The 26,779-nt window shown below is 37.6% G+C and overlaps 1 protein-coding gene across 1 annotated transcript; it reads left to right on the top strand.

Moving 5' to 3' along the window:
- Positions 1-17,754: 17,754 nt before the first annotated feature.
- Positions 17,755-19,125, top strand: NPY5R (neuropeptide Y receptor Y5). Its single transcript, XM_007953375.2, has one exon. The coding sequence runs from the start codon at positions 17,755-17,757 to the stop codon at positions 19,123-19,125; it is 1,371 nt and encodes a 456-aa protein (XP_007951566.2).
- Positions 19,126-26,779: the final 7,654 nt, after the last annotated feature.

Below are 26,779 nucleotides of genomic sequence, written 5' to 3'. Positions count from 1 at the left end.
AGATAAGAGACGCCCCCTTAAAGCCGAACTCCACCTCATCCCGGGATCACGTGACAACGCCCTCGAGTAGAGCCTGGAACTCCCCACGCAAATGCCTCACCTCTGATACACACCTCGGGGTTGGGTTGCCTAGGAATTCTGGTAAAAAAAAGCAAATAAACGTAAACCAACATTGTTAGATACACACGCACCGCGCCGAGGGAAGTAAGCGCTCAGTCCTTGACTTCGGAAGGCAGGGCAATTTTACAAGGCTTTAAAAAAGTCAGGGCCACTGTGTTTTCCTTTGTTTGCAGGTCAGTGCCATCTTGTGGCCGAAGTTTTACTCGGAGGCAAAGCTCGAGTGTATGCGCAACTCAAGAAATTAAAAGGGTTGTTATTTATGGAAGAGGAAACATGAAATTCACCCCACTAATGCCCCTAATATTTTTTTTGCTTTCTTCTGTGACACTCAAATATTTCTTACGCATGTACCGAGAAGTAATTTTCCTCATAAGTGAACAAAGAGACGATCTTTTTAAAAGCAAAAGTAGCGTAGCTCTGATGAAATACTCATTTGCCTTTCTTTCTACTAAGAGAATGCATTGAGTCAGATTTGTTCCCAGTGTCTATATGCTTTTTTAGGGCAGCTCGACGAGACGGACGTTTCCCTGGTGGTCGGAAAGAGTCAATGCAATTTCCTCGGTGCTTAGTCTATTACTGTACTGAACATTATGGCGAAAATAGAATGTACACAGCGTACACTGATGCCAGCAAAACCATCATGGTGCCCTATGATTCAGGCTAATTGCTGGCACACTGATCTCAGACGTTTTACATAGTTCTATTCAATTTGAAAAGTCAGAGTTATGTAATTTACACACATAAATGATTTATTGATGTACATGACTAAACCACTTCCAATTCAAACTGTAAAGAAAGAAAGAAAAAAGTCTTCCTCATAAAGACATAGATGGACATAGTGACTGCAACAATGGGCTAACGAATAACAAGGATTGTGAAGCCGGGGCAGAACTAGGCAATGTTTTATTCTGTTGTACATAGGGTCACTATGAGTCCGAGGTGACTTGACAGCATCTAACAACAATAAAGACAAAGGATACTGCCTAGGATAGGGTAAAGGTTTTATTACAAAACAACAGTGATTGTCTTCTGTCTTCAAATTGAAAACAAAATAAAATTCCAAGACTATGGAATTGTCTGAACTTGACCTTGTTAAGAATTGTTTTCTTTTTTTTTTCTGGTCATTAGGCTGAGGAAACACTATTTAAAGCTCACCAAGGTTGGGCAATCCTACTTCCGTAGTGATACTGCCTCGGAAACCCAAGGAGGGGTCGCTATGAATCGGGGCTGACTCGACGGCATATAACAACAACAACAACAAATAATCCATCAGTGATGTACACAATCTGTTTTGCACCCAGGGAAGTTTTCTAAATTATGTGTCATTAGACGTAGTTTTCATAGAGTTGAAATGAAAGAATTAAAATATCATGATCCTATAATAAATGTAGGAGCTCTGGTAGCATAGTGGCTAAGGCACTTGACTGCTAACCAGAAGGCTGGCGGTTCAAACCCACCAGCCACTCCTCGGAAGGAAGGTTGGGCATTCCTACTTCCGTAGTGAGACTGCCTCGGAAACCCAAGGAGGGGTCGCTATGAGTCGGGGCCGACCCGATGGCAAACAACAACAACAACAACAATAATAAATGTACCGTGAAAAAACAAACTGGGCTCTCAGTTAAATATCAAGCAGAGTTTTACTGAAGGAATAAAATGGCCTAGATTGGGCAGGACCGTGAGGATTCACAAACACACTCCTTTGAGAAGAGTCCTCCACAGGGTTTAAGTACAGAAAATCGAGGAACTTATTTTAAAAAGTCTGATTGGTTGAAATTAACAAAATCATGCTTGAACACACACCAGACAATTCCACTATCCCATGAGCACTGTTTTGTCATCATAAAATCTGAGTCAAGTAAAGTTTTATTTATCTATGCATTTTTGAGGGTCATCCTGAGTGAATAGCCTTCTTGGGAGCACTCTGTGGGAGAAAGGGGAGAAGAGGTGCCTGCAGGTGTCTTGAGATATACTGGCTAGCTGAATTTTGAAAGCCAGCTCAGAATAAGCAGTAAACACCAAAGATTGAATCCTACCTGCAGCTTTGGCAGAAGCCTCTCCTTTTGCCAAGCACCTAGATTCCCCCCCCCCCATTTCCTTCATAGTACTATGAGTGTATATAGGAGATGAGCATGAATGAGTAACCATAAAATTCCAAAAGTCATGAAACAGAGTAAAATGACAGAAGCTAATTGGTATTGTGAAAACAGCATTTGCCACTGTCACTATTAGCGTTTTCAGTAATTATTATTTCCATTTAGAGGAATGGGATAGGACTGGCTGGTGAGGATAACTGTAAATGCCACCACTGGCCCTTCCATCACCTATGATAAATATCTCTAACTGTTCATCTTTCCCTCTATCTCCTGCAATCTGACTAAGCATTAGACTTCTTCACAACACAGGTAACTAAAATGAATAGATCAGCCTTGGTCCATGATATAACACTGCTTAACATCCTAGGAGGAAGGTTGGGCAATCTACTTCCGTAGTGATACTGCCTCGGAAACCCAAGGAGGGGTCGCTATGAGTCGGGTCTGACTCGACGGCCCAATACAACAACAACAACAACACCATCCTGGGATAGAGTGATTTTCCCCAAAATAAGGAAATATAATCCTTATGTACACATGAATAATGTTACAAAGGGGCACCGAGTTGGCATGAAGTGTTCCTAGGTATCAGTTTACTTATGTCAGTATTCTTTCTTTTATTTAAAATCTTGATATTGTTTATCTTTCCCATATATATGTAAATCTAGAAAGAGGACAGACATCTAAGGATGGTGTAATCTCCTAAACCCAAGAGATTGCTAAACTACCACTCTCTACTAGCACAGTATGTAGGTGAAAATAATTCAACTGTGCCAATTATTGCAATTACAAATTCATAAACTCAGTTGAGCCTTAAATTCTTGGGTTCTAATTCCTCCCTCCCTAGAAGCTATTTCAAATCATCACTCCTCCTCCCAGCTCCCTATCCCATACCTTTAGTCTCAGTGGACTCTTCCTCCGTTCTGAGATGAATAAAGACTACCAGGAATTTACTTCCTAACTTTCCATATCTCTTATTTAGACAATGGCTCCTCCAGCCCAGTTGTTTCAGGCCCCAGCCCCTGAGTCATCCCTAGCCCACTGAGTTTTCCTAGCTGAGGCCCAGAAGCTATAAGACAGAGAGAGAAGCTATCCCACAGTGTTCTCCCCTGGTCCTGACACATTCAATCGATGAACATAAAATGGCTGTTATTTTATTTCACTAAGTGTTCAGGAGGTTTGTTACATAGTGTTAACATAACTGAACCACTATTTGCCACCAGGTTGATTCTGACACATGGCAGTCCCATGTGTGTCAGAGTAGAACTGTTCTCCAAAGGGTATTTCAATGGCCTGCTTTTTCAGAAGAAAATTGCCAAGACTTTCTTCTGAAACACCTCTGGGTGGACTTGATCTTCCAACTTTTGGCTAGCAGCTGAGAAAGTTAACTATTTGCACCATTCAGGGACTCCAAGAGAACTGTAGTAACTGTTTTTATTCAACAATTCACTTTTATTGGCTCAGCACTAAAATTAAAAGAAAAGCAAAATTGCTCAACTGTTTCTCATCTTAATTTCCTCTTCCATGTCTTATCTTCCCCAGCTGTCTTCCCTCTCCCGGCTAGCTTCTCCAAGAAAAATGTATATTTTACTGTCTTCTCATTTACTTCTTAAGTATGGCCCAACTAAAACTTCTGCCCAAGACCAGTAGTCAACGTCAGCTGACACATTTCAGATTTTATTATATTTACTCTTTATATTGCATTTGACTCTCTTGATTAGTCTCTTGCTGGATCCTTTTTGCGTTTGACTTTACAATCTCAAATCTCTTAGGCTTTTCTCTTTTCTCACTGGCTGCTCCTCAGGCTTTTCACCAAAGATCTGCTGTCTCCTGCATCTACTCTTAGTTGTTTTTATCCCTAGAATCCCATTCTTAAATCATCTTCTTTCCTCTCCGAATAAGCAGTCATGCCTTCTGGCATGGATTATTACCTTGTACAGATCTCTCTCAGGTCTCCTTACCAAATGTGCATCTCAGCTGGCAGTCCTGATCTCAATTCATAACATCATACCTATCCCTCAAGACAAAACCTAGAAATCCTCTCATGCATCTCCCTCTTTCACACTCTCAAATGCAAATGGTCACAAATTCTCAAAGATTTTACCTTCTAAATATGTCTCAAAAGTATTCTTTCACCTCCATCAAACTCTGTTTACTTGTCTTAAATGGTCTCCCGGTTGCTTCCATCGCAGACCAATCATATCACTTCCCAGCTTCAATTGTCTGGTTGCTTTCCAGACCCTTCAGGTAAAGTGCAAAGGCTTTTCTAACCATTGTCACTATCATCCTCTACCACTGTCCACACACTTCAGTTATAGTGAATTATGTGCAATACTTTGAATGTTATGCTCTTCCTCACCCTCATGCTATTATTGCCCCACTTACTTGCCCATGCCTTGCATCTGCCTGTTTAATTCTCACCAATCCATTAAATTTTGTTTCAAATATCTTCTCAACTAGAAATTCTTCTCTTACACCTCTCTAATACCTCCCCAAAAAGCAAATCAAACCTGTTCCTGTCAAGCTTATACCAACTCACGGTGCCACAGGAGTTTCAGAGTAAAGCTGCACTCCATAGGGTTTTTAATGACTCTGGTAGCATAGTGCCTAAGGCATTTGACTACTAACCAGAAGGATGGCAGTTCAAACCCACCAGCCACTCCTTGGAAGGAAGATTGGGAAATCTACTACCATAGTGATACCACTTCAGAAACGCAAAGAGGGGTCGCTATGAGTCGCGTCCCACTTGACGGCACACAACAACAACAATGTAATATAGTGGTTAAAGCATTTGGCTGTTAGCCAAAAGGTCAGTGATTCAAACCCACCAGCTGCTCCACAGAAGAAAGATGAGGTAGTCTGCTTGTAAAGATTGACAGCTTTGGAAACCCAATGGGTATCACTATGAATTGGAATCAATTCAATGGCTTTTTTTTTTTTTTTTCCAATGTTATGAAAATTGACCAGCAGGCCTTTTCTTTTGAGGCATCTCTAAATAGACTTGAACCATCAACCTCGAGGTTAGTAGCTGAGAGCAAACCATTTGAACTACCCTGGGACATTCCATCACTACAATTCTATCTCCTCAACTCACCCTTACAGGTTGAGTTTGAGTTTATTTATATTCTTACAGTACTCTAAGTGTATTTCTAACACAGAACTCATCAAACTATACCGTAGTTTACTGTTTTTGCACAGATCAACAACTACACTTTGATCTCTAGAAGGCAGAGACTTACAGCCTAGTATTACATCTGGCATATTAAAAGATACTAAGATCAGGGAATATGAGGCCATTTACTTTGCTCTTCTTCTTTAGTAGTGCTTTGCTTATCCAGGGTCCCTGTTCTTTCCATATAAAGTTCATGATTAGTTTTTTCATCTCTAAAGAATGGTGATGGATTCTGGATCAGGATTGCCTAATATTTGTACATATTGGGTAGTATTAACATTTTCACAATGTTAAGTCTTCCTGTGCATGAGCATGGCATAAGTGTTCTTTGGTTTTTTGTAGTACTGTTCTGTAGTTTTCTTTGTATAAAACCAAAAAACAAACTCACTGCCATGGAGTCAGATCCAACTCACAGCAACCCCTCTTTGGCTTTCTGAGGCAGTATCACTATGGAAGTAGATTGCCCAACCTTCCTTCCAAGGAGTGGCTGGTGGGTTTGAACCTCCAGCTTTCTGGTTAGCAGTCAAAGGACTTAGGCACAACGCCACCAGAGCTCCCTTTCTTTGTAAAGGTCTTTTGAATTTCTGGTCAGATTTATTCCTAAGTACTTCATCTTTTGGGTGGCTATTGAAAGTGGTATTGTTTTCCTGATTTCCTTTTTCAGAGTTCTCTTTGTTAATGTAGAGGAATCTAACTGATTTTTGTATAATGATCTTGTATGAATGAGCCCCAGACTCCAGGACCCTGAGACCAGAAGAACTAGATGGCACCTGGCTACCACTGCTGAGTGCTCTGAAAGGGATCACAATAGAAGGTCTTGGATAGAGTGGGAGAAAAATGTGGAACAAAACTCAAAAAAAAAAAAAAGACCAGACTTACTAGTGTAAGAGAAACTGGTGAAACGCCCAAGATTATGGTCTTAGACACCCTTCAAGCCTAGAATTGAACTCACCCTAATGGCTCAGCCATACAATAGACAGGCCTATAAGCTAAACAGTAATACTGGGAAGGTACTCACTCCTTAGCACAATCAACTATATGAGATCAAAAGAGCAGCATTTGCCTAGTGATAAAGGTCAGAAAGGCGGAAGGGATAGGAAAGAAGGACAAATGGAATTGGTAAACATAGGGAGGAAGTGGAAAGAATGCTATTACATTGTGGGGATTGCAGGGATTGCAAACATTGTCACAAAACAAAATGCTTATGAGTTGTTGAATGGAAAACCAATTCGACTTGTAAACTTTCACCCAAATCACAATAAAAAGTGAAAAAAAAAATACTGAAAAAAGTTTTGTTCAAAGATTGAAGCACATGTAATAGTTTCAGATTACATAAATATTGAAAATCACAATCAAGTCCACTTGTTCATCTTAAACATTAAAAAAATACATCTTCAGTATTTGTGAATAGCAGTGATGGATTGTAGCTATTTTTATACATAACTTGCTTACTACTATACTCCTGCTGATGATTCGTCTCATTTTTTAGATTTTCTTATGTGTTGATCCTGCTTTCCCCATTAAGTGTAAGCTTGGATCATGGGCACTGTCTTTGAAAATACATGTAATGTCTACCAAAGGAAAGGTCTTAAAATATCTTTCTTCATGCTCAATAGTATACTTTTAAAAGCTGAATTATCAGTGAGAATGACAAGAGTAAGAATACGGTAACAGGTGTATTTTTAAAGAGCACATTATTTAACAATATCAACTTTTGATTCTGAGCCTTTGTTTTAGCTGTTCTCTAAACATTCTTTTAAAAGACTATTCAAAAACAAATCGACATACCAAACTAAATGAAACAAAACAAAAATCCAAACTGTTTCCCTTTGGTTTCCACTTAAATATAGTAAAGCTATATTTAGACTTAAATGAGATTTAAAAATTTTACCATGAAAAATTAAAGCAGGAAATGGAAATTGATTTTAAAAATGCAGTATTTGGGGGAGGAAATACTACTTATCAACAACACCACTTTTATTATTATTATTATTATTATAGTAGATACCTACATCTATATAACAAAATATTTGCCAATTCAACATTTTTCATATGTAAAATTTAGCCAACAATGTTACTTTTTGAGAGAAGCTTTGATCTGCAAAAGGGAAGAATATAAAGCCTATACACTGATTTAAATGACAAAATATTAAGTAGCCAAAGCAATCAGTATTTTCTTCTTTTATATATATTTAGTGCTATAGGATTTAAAAATAATACAATTAGATTAAGAATGATTTGTTTATATGTAAGACATCCACAACTTTTCAAAAGAATAAATCAAATATAATTATATACTTATTAGTAACTGCAGGAAAGAATAGAATGTGACCAGTAATAATGGAAAATTTTATCAACAATTTTTCCTTCTTTTTTCTGTTTTGGCTAATATGGAGAGGAAATAATGCCTATCATCATCCAAAAAGGTTATTTTTCTGCACATATATAACGTGTGCTTGTTCATAATGTAAAGTCACAAGTATTCAGAGTTATAAGGGAACTTCATATTTAGCCAACAGTCCAAATATTTTCTTTCACAGACAGAAAATGTGAAGAGTGAAAAGATCAAGTGATTTATATAAATCTGCACCATTAATGTGGGATAAAGCCTGGCTTTCCCCATGTATTCTGACAAACATCCAGTATATAAATATGTGTGTGTGATGTGTGTTTGTATAACTATATACTTATGATCACATATGTATATACTTTTAATGTGGAAAAATATTACTTAAAAAAGAATTGTATAATTTCTCTTGAAATAAGTCCCAGCTTTATATTTTATGGTATAATCATTAAAAGGATTATACCATAATCCTTTTGGTCATCAAAAGGAGGAATGGAGTGTTCCTTAAGGAGCACAGTGCTTATCAGAAGAGGGCAATGAAATGCCCCACTAAGCCTCAAAATTTTCATCAAACTGCCAGGGAAAATGATTTTATACACACAATAGTTGTACTTATTTTTTTTATATTTTTTAATTTAAAAAATTGCATGTTTCACAATAAGTTACTTTCTCATCTTAAGATATTTTAAGTAAACATAATTTATAAGACAAACTATTACTGACAACAAGCAGAAATAGTTCTTTCCATATCTTTACAGTATTATGGACTTACATCTACCATGATTGAAACAGGGATGAAGAAGCATTTGTTCTTAATTAATACAATAAAAATTCTCAGAGGAAAAAAAAATGCATCAAATAAATGCTACTTTCTCTCCAAGGGAGAAAAACCTGGAGATCTGCACCCTTAAACTTACAGCCTAGAAAACCCAGGGAACAGTTCTCCTCTGTCACATGGTGTCGCTATGAGTCAAAATCGACTCCATGGCACCTAACGACAATGAGCTTATTTACTCAGCTACCCTACTAAGGAAAGGTTGGAGGTTCTAACCCACCAGCCATACGGCAGGAGAAAGACGTGGCAGTTGGCTTCTGTAAAAATTACAGCCTTGGAAACCCCATGTGTCAGTTCTCCTCTGTCCTGTCGGTCGCTATGACTCAGAATTGATTCAACAGCAGGGGTTTGGTTTTTGGGTTTTTACTCTTAACCAATCAAAGCTGTATGTTTTGATCTTTAGTAACTGTCATCCACAAATATTAGCTATTTTAAAAGGCAGTAATAACTTTGAAAAAACAATGACATGTTCCTGCGCAAAATTGTTTTACCCCAGGCATTGTTTGGAGACTATTTTATTGTTCAATATTTTTTCCTAGAAGCCCTAAGTGATCTTTAACTTTCACCTGTATCAATAAGCTTTCTTTCATAATTGATACATAACCACAAGAAATGGGAAACAGCCAGTTTAATTTTGTAAAACACATAAAATGGAACTTAATTTCCCAAATGACCTTTATATAATAGTAGAAAAAATACATAGAGCATAGACATTACTATTCCCAGTGGTGGCACTGTGCTCATTGAATGAATTAGACACAAGATTATTCTATTATGGTCCACAAAGAGTGATGCTCAATCTAGAATCCATCCTGGGCTATTTGAAGGTAAATCATATCTTTATATCTCCCTCTTTATTTAACATATTGTTAGAATTTTCAAATTGACAAGTATTTCAAAACACAGGATTAATAATAATTTTTTTACTCCATGTATTTTGAAGGAGCTCTGGTAGCATAGTGCCTAAGGCTCTTGACTGCTAACCAGAAGGCTGGTGGTTCAAACTTACCAGCCACTCCTTGAAATGAAGGTTGAGCAATCTACTTCCATAGTGATACCGCCTCGGAAACCCAAGAAGGGGTGGCAATGAGTCAGGTCTGACTCGACGGCACACAATGACAACAACAACAACAACATGTATTTTGAGTACTGTATATTGTAATGTGTACTTAAGGAAGAAATTCTGACTTCCATTTTTGTGAGGCTTGCATGTTGCGTGTGTGGTGAAAAAGCAAAATGGGTGACTTAATTGTTATTTTCATCACATTGACATGTTTGTCTTCTATTTTTAATACTCTAATAATAAGTTAAAGAGTTTGGTGGCACAGTGCCTAAGGCATTTGACTGCCAGCCGGAAGGTTGGTAGTTCAAACCCACCAACTGCTCCATGGAAGCAAGATGGGGCATTTTACTTTTGTAAAGATTTACTGCCTCGGAAACCCAATGTGGCTTATTATGAGTCGGAATCGATAGCACTGAGTTTGGTTTTTGGAATAATAAGTTACCTCAACCTAAAAATCCACATCATAGAAAGAAAAAAAAAAATATTTTGAAAAAAAAAATAACATTCATCCTATATTTGTAATATGCAAAACCTGTAGTGTAGTTTTTGGAAGATAATCATGATGAGGCTCATTTGAAAGTGTTTAAAGCCAATAAATATTTGAAGGGAATATTTTAATTATGTAAATGATGGAAGGTTAGATAATTATGTGGTAATTTGTAGAACATTAACTGGGCAGGGGTTGAAGTTCAAAAAGTCTGAGAACAAGGTTTTGCTTTCTCACTGGTCATCCCTTCTTGACACTTCCATCTCTCCCTTCACCTGCTGCACAATAGCATGGGCCAGCTCAGACTGCCTATTACTTAAGCTATAGGGAGACTCCCCAAACTCAGTTTCCCAGAAATAAAACAGGAAAGAATAAAATATGAGCTGGATTTGCCTGAGGTATTAGAAAGCTCTTGGATGATTCTCTGTTTGATGAAGTGATAGTCCATCCATATCCCACTGGTAGTGCACAAAAAATTTCACAGAAAAGGGGCACAAGATTGTTTTTCATTACCAACTTTTGAGAATCACGGTTTGCATTTGCTGCTCCAGAAATTAGATTTACAAGTTGCATCGCTCTTTGGGGATACACTCCTCTCCAGTTATAGACTGCCAATCCCAGAGGATTGCTCTCATCACCAGATAAGTGATGCTGAGATGCACTGTCATATAATTGTTTTCAATTTTAAGGTAAACCAAAAATGTGGCCTTTCTTGAAACACAGATGTGTTTAAAGCCATGTGGATTCCTCCTCCTAATGCCTATCAGTCTCCCTCTATCCACTTCTGTTTTTCTTTCTCACTAACCATTCATATATATATATATATATATATACACACACATACACACACACACACAAACACACACCACAGAAAGTCTTAAGTACCTGCCAACTAGTGATTAGCTAAAAATAAGGCCAACCTGTGCAATACATATTTAGAAACACTAGAGGTGAAAATGACGCTGAGTGGGAACAGGACAAAGTCTTTTTTTTTTCCCCCCCTAACCTATGACAAATATTTTTACCTCATTGTCTTCTTTTTGTTACTGCACATAGTCTTGAGAAGCCTTAATCCCATTTCAACTTCAATCCTCTGCTCCACAAGGCTTGTCCACGTCCACACCTACTACACTTTAGCAATGTGGTAAGTCCGTTTCAGTATTCGCGATGCACCACCGCGGACTACCTAAAGTCTCCGGGACCTTCAGGTCAACTCACTGCCTTGACTACCCCCTTCATTACTCCAAAAAGGTGCGTAAAAGAGGAGAAAGAAGTGTTCTGTTTTTTAGGGACAAAGGACACCCGGGCCTTGAAGCTTTTCCTCAGGTACCCTAAGTTACCCACCCCTTCCTCCACCACTATCGCCAGCACAATTGTCCTCTGACTTTATTTCAAGCGCTTGAGGGCACAAAAGACAAATGTCTATCTGTGCCTCAGGACAACTTCCACTTGGCCGGAACTAGATGCCAGGGTGACCTGGCGCCATCCTCAGCGGCTTCTCCTTAAGGCTCCCAAACAACAGGGAAAGGCGCTCAGCTGCCCTGGGCCAGACTTCAGGAGAGGCTGCTGGGGAGCAGGAGCCTTAAGCCAGGTCTTTGCTGGGAGGGGTGTCCCTGGAGCGGTCACGTGTTCCCAGGCGCCTCTAAAACCCCGGCGGCTCCTTGCCTCCCCACTGAGTCCTCCTGGTCTTCTTCCTACTGCTGCTGCCGCCGCCGGGTGCTGGAGCCAGCGCGCTCCGCCGCACAGAGCCGCGTTTCCTGGACCGAGGCAACTGCTACGGCCCGGACGCCTCGAAGTACCGGGTTCCGCCCCTCTCCGCTGCCCTCTTCCGCGCCAAGGTGGGCTCTGCAGGGAGAACCGTGGCTGTTCTGGCGCGGGTGACGAGTCCACCCCGGGCCCTAGGAGCCAACAGCCCTGTCCCGTTTACCCGCGCGTGGTCGGGGCTCCGAGGAGGGCGAAGTGGGGAAGTGGAGGGCAGGAAGGCTAGAAAAGTAGAGATTTGGATGACGGAGCAGGCAGTTGTTAGGTGTGAAGGGAAGAAAGCTGGGAGGGGACCAGTTGAATTATTTCGTGCCTTGCTAGTCTCTCTAGTCCCCAACTCACCCGGTGTTGAGCAGGCTGGGGCCGAATCTGGGCGGTGAGAGTGTCCGTGATCCGCGCTGGAGCCTGGTCCAGAGAGGGCCAGGGAATGGAGAAGACGGGACGGACGAAACACTCCCCAAGGGCCTAGTGAGCCTCTGGTGCAGCCTGCCAGGGCCCTAAGGCTGTGGAGCGGTAGCCCGCGGGGTGGGGGTACTCAGCCCCAGCACGCTCTGCTGAGCTCTGTGCAGAGCCTGCGGGGAGCCACTTGGACAATCCACCTGCCGCGCTGCTCCGCAGATGCCCGGAGACTGCGAGGCAGCTGCCCTCCTGGGTTTGCGCCCCTATTTGCAAAGTGGGCTCATATGACACATGCAATAATAACATACATCCACACACCTTGAATTCCAGAAACAGGGAGTTTTTATCCTTGTTTACAGACCTTTAGTTTATCTTTTAAGGGAACTCAGGCTTCGTATTGGACCGAGGCCGAAGACTTCCCCATACAACATGGAAATAGTCTAATGCTTTTCCAGCAAAATTTAGAAGCCCAGAATGCAATTTTAAATTTCAAATTTCTGAAGGGAAGAGAAACTGCTGTTAAGATTGAGAAGGAAGGGTAATGCATGCTTGTGTGTTGGTCAGCTGAGCTCTCTTTATCTTCACAGTTCTAATTTTGCCAGATTCTATCTAGCTTTAAATAATCCATGGGGATATTTGGGAATATGAAATCTCCACATTGTTCCAGAATCATAGCAAAATAAGCATTAGTTGATATGTTATCATTACTAGAGAAAAAAAAAATAACACGTATTTTAGTCTTTTGTGTGATTGGTATCCTTTATAAGAAGGAAGATGCACATTTTCATAAGGGAGGAAATTTTCCTAACAAAGACCTTATTTAATGTATACACTCAAGCTCTTAGTATCATTTGAGTTTCCTGCAGTTCCTCCTATTATTCTTTTTTTAAACTCTATACTTTATAAATACTTAATGTATATTTAAAATATACATTAAGTATATTTTACTTTTGTTGTGATGTCAGATATATATCAATTTATTAAAATTTTCTAAAATTATTGTCTTTTAAAAGTTGCCACAGTTTGATGAAGAACTTGTTTTTCCCCTTCACTTTGTATTTAGAGGATTAAGCTTGTATGTTTCAGCCTGGGACTTCCAAGTGGGAGATTAAACAATATGTAAAATAAAAGAGAGACAACAAAATAGAGTGATTAGATATAACAAAGTTTTCACAGTCAATATCATATTTCCTAATATTTTGTTGTAAAAGTCTCTCTCTTGTTATATTCATAATTTCTCTTGTAATCTGAAATGAGGTAATGTTCATATAAGAAGTTACTTTCATTATGTATATTTTGTTGTAATACAAATGAGTACATCCTAAATATTGCACATCATTATAGAACTTGTTGAAAAGCAAATTATTAAACAGATTTACATTTGCATTATAGATTTTTTTTTATTGTGTTTTCAGGAAAAAGGACATGAAGGGGGTAAGTTTAAAGAAAGAAATTATTATTTTCATTTTAAAGTAGTTTCTCACCCTTAGATTTTCAATTTTTGAACAGAAGACTGAAATTTTATTGGACTTTTTTTAAAATGTTTAAACTAAACTTGGCTACAAGGAAACACTTTTTAAAACATGTTTTTTCTGTCTATAAGCAATATCCATTATTTAGCTGTGATAAGATGCCATTCCTTGAAACAAATAATCATTACAGAATGTTCATTTTGTGCAGAGCACCTAAGTAGGTGTTATGTGTGTGCATGTTTGTGTGTGTGTGTGGGGGGGTGCTATGGCTAGAAGGAGAATAAAAGAATGTTGACTACACACTCATACTAAAATAAAATGAATAAATGAATGTTGTTAGTTGTCTTCTAATTGACTTTAAAAACCAAACCAAACTCATTGCCATTGAGTTGATTTCAACTCACAGTGACCCTCATTGGGTTTCCAAGGCTGTAAAACTTTATGGAAGTAGATTGCCTCATCTTTCTTCCAAGGAGCAGCTGGTGGGTTTGAACTCTGATCTTTTGGTTAGAAGCCACATGGGTTAACCACTATACCACCAAGGCTCCTTACTTCATGTTAGGAGAGAGAAAAAAATAACAAAAGAAAAAAAATAACAGTAATCAGTCGATCAATTGGTTTAAAAAGTATCCATTGTATTCATGAATATTGCAAGTGTTCATGTTACAGTGAACAGAGTGAATCATGGGCAATCAGGAGAATGCTATTCATTCTTAACTTTTTTTATTCATTGTCCAACTTTCACACGCATATGAGACAACTGAAAATACCATGGCTTCTTGAGTCCAGCACACTTTAGTCCTCAAGGTGAACATTTTCACTTTTTAACACTTTAAAGAGGTTTTTTGTTTTGTTTTGTTTTGTTTTGTTTTTGCAGAAGATTCCACCAATGTAATATGTCATTTGATTTCTTGACTGCTGCTCCATGGACATTGACTGTGGATTCAAGTGAAAGGAAATATAATGTATACATATATATATTACACTCAAAACTATATTGTTTAGTTACCACAAATTTTGTTGCACTTCCTCTTTCAAAAATTTTGGATGGCAATAATTTTATTCTAAATGAATATCAACCCAGTCACATGTCTCAAGGAAGTATAAAGCCATCGTAGAAAGCCATTGTAGAAGATGTTCAATTTCTCTGCTGTCCTTTTGATGCAGGAACAACAAGGTTCTTACCACCTGTTGGGAATACAGCCAATCACCACAACAGGTTGAAGAGGAAAACCAAAAGGTTTATTAAGTATCTATACCTGTGGAGACCTGTAGAGAGAATCAATTCTCTAAAATGTCTGTCTCCCCGAGCTGAGAAAAGGTTAGGGTTTTTAAAGGGAGTTGAGCTAAGGGGTAGTGGTGGGTTTGAGGAATGCTGATAAAGATTTCTTGTTATCAGGATGAGTCTTCTTTGCCTTATGACCCTTCTGTTACTCTTTTGGTCAGTAATATAAAACCGGCCTTGGTTGGTAGAAGTTGTTTTGCAAGCTTCTTGTACCTGCCCAGAAACATTAACTCTACAAGGAAGGGAGAATGTGAGAATGGGTATACTCAGGCCTCTTGGACCACCAAGAATGTTACTGTTTCTTTTTTATCTTGGTTGCTCCAAACTTGGTGTCTCTTTTCTTAGGGTTCATAGTGATCAGCTGAAACAGCCCATGGGAGTAAGCCATATACTCAAAGGAATATGTAAGCAGAAAAACAATCCAAAAGGAATTATTGTCCATGAAAGGGTCAGCTACTCTAGTTATGTAGAGAGAAGGAGGAGGAAGGAAGAAAAAGAAAATTAATATTTGTGATTAATGTCTGCTTTAATCATGGCTGTTAATTTGTTATACTTTTTCAGTATCTCACCAAAAGGCTTCCCTAGTCCTTCAACACTTTCTTTGGTACTAGAAAAGACAGTGAGTATCTGCTGACCTATCACAAGGTTAGGAGAAAAGCATTGATTCAAGAAAGTGAGTCCAAAGAAGAATAAGCTGGATCACAGTTACAAATAGCCTGTACACATTATGGGTATAAATAGGGTGGTGAACAAGCTAGATCAAACCAGGGGTCGACAGAACTCAGGAAATTAGGCAGAAACACCAGTTAAGGCTGCGATGATTACAAGCTCACTGACCTATCCAGAATAGTTGCTGGGAGGCCATTGACTAGTAAAATGATAAATAAGATGATTCAGTAGACTACGTGAGTTATTTTTGTGCTTTTTAATTTGAGGCATTATCGATGTAAATTGTTGGCTAGGGTCTAAGAATGACTGAATAGGATCCTGAATTTATTTTTAAATTTTGAATTTATTTTTAAAGATATGTAGTTAGCTTCCAGAGAGTAATTCAATCAGCACAAAATCAGTTGTACAAATTTTGGAAAGCTTAAATTTTCAACTTTTCCCATATCAAAACAAAGCCTATATCATGCTATTTGACACTGGTATAGTGTATAGAACAAGTTATTTACAGTGACTGTACCTGCACAATAAAACTTCATAGTTGGCAATTTATTGGGCACACAACCTGTAAGTCCATTATAAATTGGAGATAGTGGCATTACCTCTTAATATAAATATATATGTATTTGCATAGCTTTAAGAATAATTATCCAAGTATAGATTTAGAAATAAATAGATAAGTACATAGAATTAATTAACCATTGCTGCCCTGAATTTTCTGTAAGAGATTCTTATTAAAAAATAAAAGTGCTTACTTTTTAAAGGGAAAGAGAGGCTTCTCTTATTTTCTTATTCTCCATTGATATGTTATAGGCAATTATGTGCAGTACATAGAAGTAAATAAGTAACACTATTGTGATGTGACATTAATTTTGTTAGAAAAAGGAAAATAAAACTTACTTTGGAGTGTTATATTAGTATCAGCTTCCCATTTAACTTTCAGATAAACTATTCATTCAATGATACGAATTTACTTTTTTTAAAGCTAAAATCTGTGTTGTTGCTGTTAGCTGCTGTAGAATTGTCTACCTGATAACAGTGACCACATGTGACAGAGTAGAAGTGCTCCAAAGGGTTTTCTGGCTGTAACCCTTTACAGAAGCAGCTTCGGTGGACCTGCTGAGTGGGTTCAAGCTGCCAACCTTTAGGTTAGCAGCAATCGTAAACCACTTGAGCCACCCATGCTCCTGAAATCTATACACAATTTTTAAATTAAAAAAATGAACAGGTAAATATGATCTGCACTGCAGATCACTGATTAGCCTAATTCATGGTAATCTGGCACCTCTCAAAGTACTGAGAATTGATCATGGAATAATTGTGCCATCCAGCATTCTGTTCATACAGGCAACAGTACAACTTTGTGAGCATGTATTGATTGTCTACTATATATACATAGGGCCTGAAGAGTGTAGCAAATCTTAAGAGGAGATTAAATTCAAATACTGCATGAACTATATATAATATTTAGATTTCTAGATTTTTTTTTGAATTTTTCATTTTACATGCATCATGGGGGACAACAGGAACAGTTGTACTTACAAATAAAAAAGGGAGATTTTTATGTGTTATAATTGCAGTGCAAAGCAGATGAAGGTTCTGAGCAGAGGAGGTTACATCCAATTGCATAGAGCAGGGAATACTTGAAGGACAGATGACTATTAACTTTGGCCTTGAATCAGGAAGAAAAAAAAATGAAGAAATCTTTAAGGCAAGACTGCACCATAAACCAGATATATCTGGAATAACCCTAATGAGCTGTTGCAATAAGGGATCTTCAAGTTCTTATCTACATATCCTTCCCCTTTCCTTACATTAATTCCCACATACATTTTAAAACAAGGTCTGCTACTTTAACACCAGTTAATAGACTACAGAAGTGATAAACCTACTTTAATTATTATGGGCTGATGTTTGCACTGTATTTGGAACAAGTTAAAGACTTAGCATAACTTTCTTAGGAGACTAATAAGGTAATGGGAGCAAATTATATTTTTTTTTTCCCTCTCAATGGATTAATTTATAGTAGTCATATATTTTTTTCAAGTTGCTAACTAATGTCTTTTTATTTCAAGCAGGACTGTAATATGGATTTAGAGCTCAAGGATTATTATAACAGGACACTTGCCACAGTGAACAATACTGCTGCCACTCGGAATTCTGGTTTTCCAGTCTGGGACGACTATAAAAGCAGTGTAGATGACTTACAGTATTTTCTGATTGGGCTCTATACATTTGTAAGCCTTCTTGGCTTTATGGGGAATCTACTTATATTAATGGCTCTCATGAGGAAGCGTAATCAGAATACCTTAGTAAACTTCCTCGTAGGAAATTTGGCTTTCTCTGATATCTTGATTGTACTGTTTTGTTCACCTTTCACACTGACATCTGTATTGCTGGATCAGTGGATGTTTGGCAAAGTTATGTGCCATATAATGCCTTTCCTTCAATGTGTTTCAGTCCTGGTTTCAACGTTAATTTTAATATCAATTGCCATTGTCAGGTATCACATGATAAAACACCCTCTTTCTAATAGTTTAACAGCAAACCATGGCTACTTCTTGATAGCTACTGTCTGGACACTAGGTTTTGCTATTTGCTCTCCCCTTCCAGTGTTTCACAGTCTTGTGGGACTTCAGGAAACATTTGGCTCAGAGTCACTGAGCAGCAGGTATTTATGTATTGAGTCATGGCCATCTGATTCGTATAGAATTGCTTTTACTATCTCTTTATTGCTAGTTCAGTATATTCTGCCCTTAGTTTGTCTAACTGTAAGTCATACCAGTGTCTGCAGGAGTATAAGCTGTGGCTTGTCCAGTAAAGAAAACAGACTAGAAGAAAATGAGATGATCAATTTAACTCTTCATCCAGCCAAAAAGAGTGGGCCTCCGATGAATCTCTCCAGCAGCCATAAATGGAGTTATTCATTCATCAGAAAACACAGAAGAAGATACAGCAAGAAGACAGCATGTGTGCTGCCTGCTCCAGTGAGACCTTCTCAAGAAAATCACTCAGGAATGCTTCCAGAGAACTTTGGTTCCATGAGAAGTCAATTTTCTTTATCCAGTAAGTTCATACCAGGGGTCCCCACTTGTTTTGAGATGAAACCTGAAGAAAATTCAGACATTCATGAAATGAGAGTAAACCGTTCTATCACAAGAATAAGGAAAAGATCTCGAAGTGTTTTTTACAGACTGACTATTTTGATATTAGTGTTCGCTGTCAGTTGGATGCCACTACACCTTTTCCATGTGGTAACTGATTTTAATGATAATGTTATTTCAAATAGGCATTTCAAATTGGTGTATTGCATTTGCCACTTGTTAGGAATGATGTCCTGTTGTCTTAATCCACTTCTATATGGATTTCTTAATAATGGAATCAAAGCTGATTTGATGTCCCTAATACACTGTCTTCATATGTCATAATGTCAGTGTTTACCAAGCAAAGAACAAATATCAAGAGCATTGAAAATATATTCACAATAATTATGTATGTATAACTAGAAGACATTTTGTTTACATATGTAATTGAATTTATGCAAAATATTTCTGAATTTTAATTTATCAGTTCATAATATATGAAAGATAATTTAAATGTGTTGTAATATGAGGAATTCATTTAGTTTTATAGATTCAGTGTCAATCCAATCTGTAATTTTATTTTAAAAGGTAATTATAGTACTTTCATTTCATCTGTATCTTGTAAACAAATCAATTTTAATTTTTTGTTTAAAATAAAAGTTCTCTCTAACCCAAACAATATTGTTGTTCAAAAATAAAATAAGAACAAAGGATTTTTCCGAAGGAACATTTAATTTCAAAGTTGAGGAATATTTATTATAATATTTTCTTTCATTTCTACTTATTGTTTAATTTGTGAAAATGTAGAAAACATTTATTATCCCTACTAAATCATAGCTAAATGACAGATCTATACTGCAAGTCCTGATTGCATTTGTAAGCACTGAGGACACTTTGGGAAATCCTAAAACCAAATGTTTCCTCCTAGATTTATATTATGGAGTATTGGCCAAATGTCAATTTACCCTTCTGTTCTGTTGTTGTTGTTGTTGTTGTTATGTGCCGTCGAGTCAGACCCGACTCATAATGACCCCTCCTTGGGTTTCTGAGGTGGTATCACTACAGAAGTAGATTGCCCAACCTTCCTTCTAAGGAGTGGCTGGTGGGTTTGAACCGCCAGGCTTCTGGTTAGCAGTCAAGTGCCTTAGGCACTACGTTACCAGAGCTCTCCACTGTTCTAGTAAAATATAATTTTCCAAATAAAAATAAATTTTAGATATTTTTCTAAACTTTTTCAATAACATTAAACATTATCAAGTAAAGGTTTTTTTTTCAGATCCCTTTTATAATCTTAATATTCTTTTATATTCTTAATTTTATGTTCTAAAATTAAAAGTTTCAATAGTATCTGTATTTTCAATAAAAGATTTGAGCAAATATAACTGTATAGAGAGACATTTTATCGTGTTAGAATAATTTACATTAGCAAATATACAATAGCTGTCAAACTTCAAGATTTTATGGTTATGGACAGATGGGTATAGTTAAACCAGATAAAGTAATTTGGGCATGTTAAACTATTGAACTCAAAGGAAGCAATTTATCTTCTTAACCAGAAATGACTAAATGCTCTCAGTAATTGAAAATTGATGAGAATTTTGAATGGATGGTATATAGAAGTCATTAAAATAGGATTAATGGTTTTATAAGATTATTACAAATAATAACTTCTTCCATGGAGACTTGCTTAGTGAGTTAAATATTTATGTTCAGTCAGATCTTCATTGCCCAAAGGCAGATTATCCAACTTTTCTTTCTATTCTCTTGGTGTCTTAATTGATTACTTGTTGAACACCACCTTCACAAAGCATGGCTGGGGGAATAAATGGAGAAGACATTATAAATTGTCAACCTCATTACTTTTTAACAATTATTTAAAATATTTAATTGAGGAAGAGGTGTTAAATTGAGTTTTAGTCATTATCTACATGTATAATAAAAAAAAAAAGATTTTTTTTAAAAAAAAGATAGGTGCTAAGAAAAGTACAAAGAGCAACTGTGGTAGTTAAGGTTATGTGTCAACTTGGCGGGGGGCCTGATTTTGAGTGGCTGGGCAGAGCTAGACAGAGTTATTCCCCATGATGAACTTGGTAATCAACTCCATGGTGGAATCTGCTGGAGTGGCTGAGTAGTTGCCTTAGGAATGTGGTCTGCTTCCAGTATATAAGGAGACTTTTTGAATAAGGTCTCAGCAGCTTTTTGGCATGCTTGGACCCTGCATTTAGCCAAGTCTTCATTTAGCAGCCTTCCATGTTTCCTGCTAATCTTGGGATTGTCTCTGGACTTCAACTAGTGGCCTGCTATGCTGTTGGTTATCTTGAGACTATGTCTTTGTATTTGTCAACATTGGGCTTGTCAGCCTCACCAGTCAGCAGCTGCCTGAGTAAAGAGATACTTCTTGGTCCTGTGGGCTGGGAACAAGAACAAAAAGCTGAAGCTCAATGTTGAGGTGCTTTCACCCAGCCCCTTGAGCCAGCACTTTGAACTCACACTTCTAGCCTCCTAAATTGTAAGAGAATAAACTCCTGTTTGTTCAAGCCACCCATCTGTGATATTTTTCTGTTAGAGCAGCATAAAGTAACCAGAACAGCAAATAAAATGAGTAAAAAACAAACAAACAAAAAGAGAAAATAAAAAAAATAAATAAAATGAGTATATGAGATTCTTTCATTTAACAGATATTTACTGAATGGCCACTATGTACGAGGAACTTTTCTAGTGGCTTGAGAATTACCAGTGAACAAAACAGACCTTAATCAGTTGGTGATTATATTCTGGGGGATGGAGAGTCAGTGAAGGTTAACAAACAAATCATATGTAGTGTTGTTGTTGTTAGGTGCTGTCAAGTCATCTCCAACTCATGGCTACCCTATGCACAGCAGAATGAAACACTGCCCGGTCCTGTGCCAGCCTCATGATCCCTGCTATACCTGAGCCCATCGTGTCAATCCATCTTGTTGAGGGTCTTCCCCTTTTTTGTAATGACAATAAGTAAGCTATGTAGTAATGATTGTTGTTGTTGTTGTTATGTGCCGTCGAGTCAGCCCTGACTCATAGCGACCCTGCCTTGGGTTTCCGAGTATCACTACGGAAGTAGGATTGCCCAACCTTCCTTCCGGGGAGTGGCTGGTGGGTTTGAACCGCCAGCCTTCTGGTTAGCAATCAAGTGCCTTAGCCACTATGCTACCAGAGCTCCCTTAGTAATGATTAGTAATGCAATAATATAGTGCAGGGTCATAAGTAGGTGTGCATACAGCAAGAGGGAGAGGTGGGTTGGATGTCATTTTAAATGGGAGGGCTCAGTAACCTTCACTGAGATGGCAACTTTTGCTCAGATTTCAAAGAGGTAAGGAAGTTACCTGTGCGGTTGGCTGTCAGGGAAAAAAGCACAAAACGCAGAAGGTGCAACCAACACAGGCCTTGAGGTCAGAGCGTGGTATGTATGTTTAAGGACAAGGAAGGGAATCAGAATAATCATAGTTTAAATCCAGAAGCCTTGGTGGTGCAATGGATAAGCACTCAGCTGTTAATTGAAAGGCTGGTGATTTCTTCCATGGGGAAGAAAATATGTGGCAGTCTGCTTCCATAAAGATCAGAGCCTTAGAAACTCCATCAAGCAATTCTATTCTACCCTTCTATCCTATGTTGTTGTTGTGTGCCATCGAGTCGGACCGACTCACAGCAACCCCTCCTTGGGTTTCCGAGGCAGTATCACTATGGAAGTAGATTGCCCCATCTTCCTTCCGAGGAGTGGCTGGTGGGTTTGAACCGCCAGTCTTCTGGTTAGCAGTCAAGTGCCTTAGCCACTATGCTACCAGAGCTCCCTTCTATCCTATAGTTTCACTAAAAGGCAACAGGTTCTTTTTTTTTTTTTTTTTTTGAGTGACGTTAACAGAAGAGATAATTCAAGGACAGATGTTAAAGGTCCTTGAAAATAGTGAGACTTTTTTGTCTCAGGTACTTTGAGCATGTTATCAGGAGGGACCAGTCCTTGAAGAGCATCAGGCTTGAAAAACTAGAGGATCAGCAAAAAAATAAAAATAAAAAAGAGGAAGACACTTGTCGTAGAGCAAAATCCAGTTAGAATTAGAATCCAGTTGGAAGTAAATATAAAGAGATTTTATTGAGAGGTGAGGCAATTTGCAACTGGGAATCACAAAATCCAGAGGATTCTGAACTAAGTGATCTAAGGAAGGAGACAGTTTAGAGAGTTTATATATTAGACAATACAAGGAAATTCAGTGATTGGTTGCCATTTAGGTAATGGTTGCAAAACTGGATAATAGTACATCTGCATCTGATTAGTAGGAGATAGTGATACTGCCTCGAAAACCCAAGGAGGGGTCGCTACGAGTGAGGTGACTGACTCGCCGGCACATAAAACAACAACATATCTATTTCTAAAGTTGTTTTTTTTTTTTTCAAGTTACAAAGTACTCATTAAATTGAGTACATCTGGCCTCACAATCATGAGACCCTCCTTGTAACTACAGGGAAGACATGCTTCATTCTAAATTTTGTTTTGAGGAAGCTTCTGTTCTGAGAATTGTTTTGGACCCAGCTTCCTAAGCAGCAAATAAAACTTTTTAGTAAGTAAAATTTACATTGTTTTCTGAAATTGTTTACAAAGTAATTTTCTCAAGATACAGGGCAAAGTTACACGAATCACAGGCTGTGTATTACTGATGCAGAGGTTATTTTTGATTCAGAATGGGGTTTTAACCTCAGATCTTAGCTTAGCCACTGTCTTACGTTGAGGGTCCTAAAATTATTTGGGATACTCTTCTCATTCTCAACAACATGGATGCACACAGTGGCTGCAACAAGGGTGTCAAACATAGCAACAATTTTGAGGCTGGCACAGGATCAGATAGTGTTTCATTCTGTTGTACACAGGGCAGCTATGAATTGGGACCAATCTGATGGCACCTAACAACAAGCCATTTTAAGGACTTGAACTTTCATGCTTAGTAAAAAGGGGGAGCTATTGAGAATTTTGACCAGAGAAGGGATATTATCTAACTTACATTTTGAAAGGATCACTCTAGCTGTGAGAAGATAAAGTATTTATTTCTCTGTTTTTTTTGTAATGTTAGTAACCACTGTTTAATGCCTACTTATATGAATTCACTGGACATTGGAAAATATCAAAACTTTATGAGAAAAATGAGCGTGGCAATAAGTCTGCAATTTTGTCTCGAGATGCTGTTCAACAGCTTTAGAAGTTGCATTATCTAATTAAAAACTTTATAAAGCATATTAGTATGTATCTATGCCTTAGAAAATATTGTTACAATGAGAAGGTAATTTGGGCTATTTAGTGTTGGATTTAGTGGGAATAAAGATTACCTAAATCCACAATAAAGCTCAGGAGAGAAGTGCACTATAAATAGAAGTTTAAACTTCTCATATAGTCAGTTATTTAGAATATAGTCAGTTATTTAGAATGAAAATACAAAACATATGTTTTGAAAAGTTGAATTTAGAAAGTACAAAATAAAACAATTCTGAATATCAGACTATGAAAGCAGTGTTATGTTACTCACTCTTTTGTATATATATTTTTTACATGTAAACATTTAGTTGCATCTAAATCTGTACTGTAATATACACCTAATACCAAAAAAAATGTAATTTTCATTTGTTAATTTGTGAAGTTATTTCAACTTATTTTAAAGTAAATCACCATGTGTTAAAAGTAAAAATTAAAAAAAATCTTTCTATAGTGAATATTATTAAAAATTATTTAAAATAAGGTTCCTCCAAAATGAAAAATTACCATATTAAGCAGTAGCTTGGGCAGTCTCTATAAACACCTCTGTTGTGTTGTGTTTATATTGTCAAGTTAGAGGTTTTGATGGCAATTCAGGAGATAGTGAAGAAAGAGGAAAAAGAAGAAAGGTCCACTATAATTGGGGCCTTTCTGACCATTTGCTTCTGGTCTGTGTTCAAGGATGGTGATTTAGGCTTTTCACATTCAGTAATAAGTCATTTGAAGTTCTCTTAATCAACTGTCTTCTATAGATAACCAAGCATGTTCACTTTGCTTTCTTCTATCACTTTCCCTTTCATTCTATTGTATATACTGATTAAAACTGTGACAGACTGATCTCTGCCTTTGTTTGATTATTTTTCATAAGGTATAGAATTTCTACCAATAATTTCTTTCTTTGACTCACTAGAACATCATAATGGGAAGATATTTCTTGTTTCAGTCTATTTTCATAGAAGATCTCTATCAGAAGCAGCGACACTTCCAGATCACCATATTTGTTCTTTTAGGGTTTAGGCAGTAGACACTTGACTTTCATTTAGATTCTTCTTTCAATTCCTAATTCCTTCAAAAAATATATATGCCAGCTCTTTCTGTCATATTTTACCAAAATTCAAGTTCCTTTGCTTCTCATACTCAAACAATGTAAGATAGATTACTTCAGAAACCTATATAATGTAATTACATTATTTACTAATGTAAAAAGTCCTTGGGTGGTGCAAACAGTTAATGTGTTCACCTGATAACAAAAAGGTTGCAGATTCAAGTCTACCTACAGGCACCTCAGAAGAATTCCCTGGCAATCTAATTCCAAAAACTCAGCCATTGAAAACCTTATGGAGCACAGTTCTACTCTGACACACATGGGGTCACTGTGACTCATAATCAACTCCACGGCAAATAGTTTGGCACTATTGTAAAGCATTTGGTGATGTAATTAAAATATACTAAAAAAATAAACTTGCTTATGTCAATGGAAGCTGGATTACACAAAGAAGAACATAGGACTAAAGGAAGATTCATTAACAACATGTGATAAGCAGATGACCTGTTTGCTGAAAGCGAAGAAAATTTGACTCACTTACAGTTGGAGATCAAAGGCTACAGCCTTCAGTATGGATTATACATTAACATAAAAAAATCCTCACAACTGGACTGATAAAGAGCATCATGATAAATGGGAAAAATTGAAGTTGTCAAGGATTTCATTTTACTTGGATCCACAATCATTGGCCAAATCTGCTACAAAAGACCCACTTTAAAGTCTTAAAAAGCAAAGATATCACCTTAAGGACTAAAGAGTGCCTGACCTAAGCCAAGGCATTTTTAATCAATTCATATATATGCAAAAGTTGGACAATGAATATTGTTGTTATGCACCATTGACTCAGTTCCAACTCATAGCAACACTATGTACAACAGAACAAAACACTTCCTGACTGTACACCATCCTCACAATCCTTGCTACACTTGAGCCCATCACTGCAGTCACTGTGTCAGTCCAGTCATTGAGGGTCTTCTCCTTTTTCGCCGACCCTCTACTTTACAAGCATGATATCCTTCTCCAGGGACTGGTCCCTTCTGATATGACCAAAGGACATGAGGTGAAGTCTGGCCATTCTTACTTCTAAGGCGGATTCCTGCTGTAATTCCTCCAAGACAGATTTGTTTGTTGTTCTGGTAGACCATGATCTTTTTAGTATTCTTCACTAATAACACAAGTCAAAGGCATCAGATGTTTTTTTTCAGTCTTCCTTATTCATTGTCCAGCTTTCACATGTATTGAGGCAATTGAAAATACCATGGCTTGAGTTAGATGCACCTTAGTCTTCAAAGTGACATCTTTGCCTCTCAACACTTTAAAAAAGTCTTTTGCAGCTAATTTTTCCAGTGGGATACGATGTCTGATCTCTTGATTGCTGCTTCCATGAGTGTTGGTAGGGAGTCAGCAAGAAAAGCAAAAGACTCTCAATGAGATGGATTGACACAGTGGCAGCAACAATGGGCTCAAACATCCCAACAATTGTGAGGATGGTGCAGGACTGAACAGCGTTTAATTCTGTTGCACAATAGGTTCTGTAAATCTGAACCAAGTAAACAGCACCTAACAAAAATGTCAACAGAATAAAATATATTAACACACTTTTTCTGTCATTAAAATGTATAGCAAAGGTAATGCCAAGGAAACTGTACCTTGACCAGGAGGCTGTCGTTCGAATGGAACAA

This window comes from Orycteropus afer, unplaced genomic scaffold (assembly GCF_000298275.1).
Source record: "Orycteropus afer afer isolate SDZICR_OR568_19922 unplaced genomic scaffold, OryAfe1.0 scaffold00391, whole genome shotgun sequence".
In the NCBI taxonomy this organism is placed as follows: Eukaryota; Metazoa; Chordata; class Mammalia; order Tubulidentata; family Orycteropodidae; genus Orycteropus; species Orycteropus afer.
Note: the sequence above shows the minus strand (reverse complement) of the source record. Positions and strands in the feature narration are given on the sequence as shown.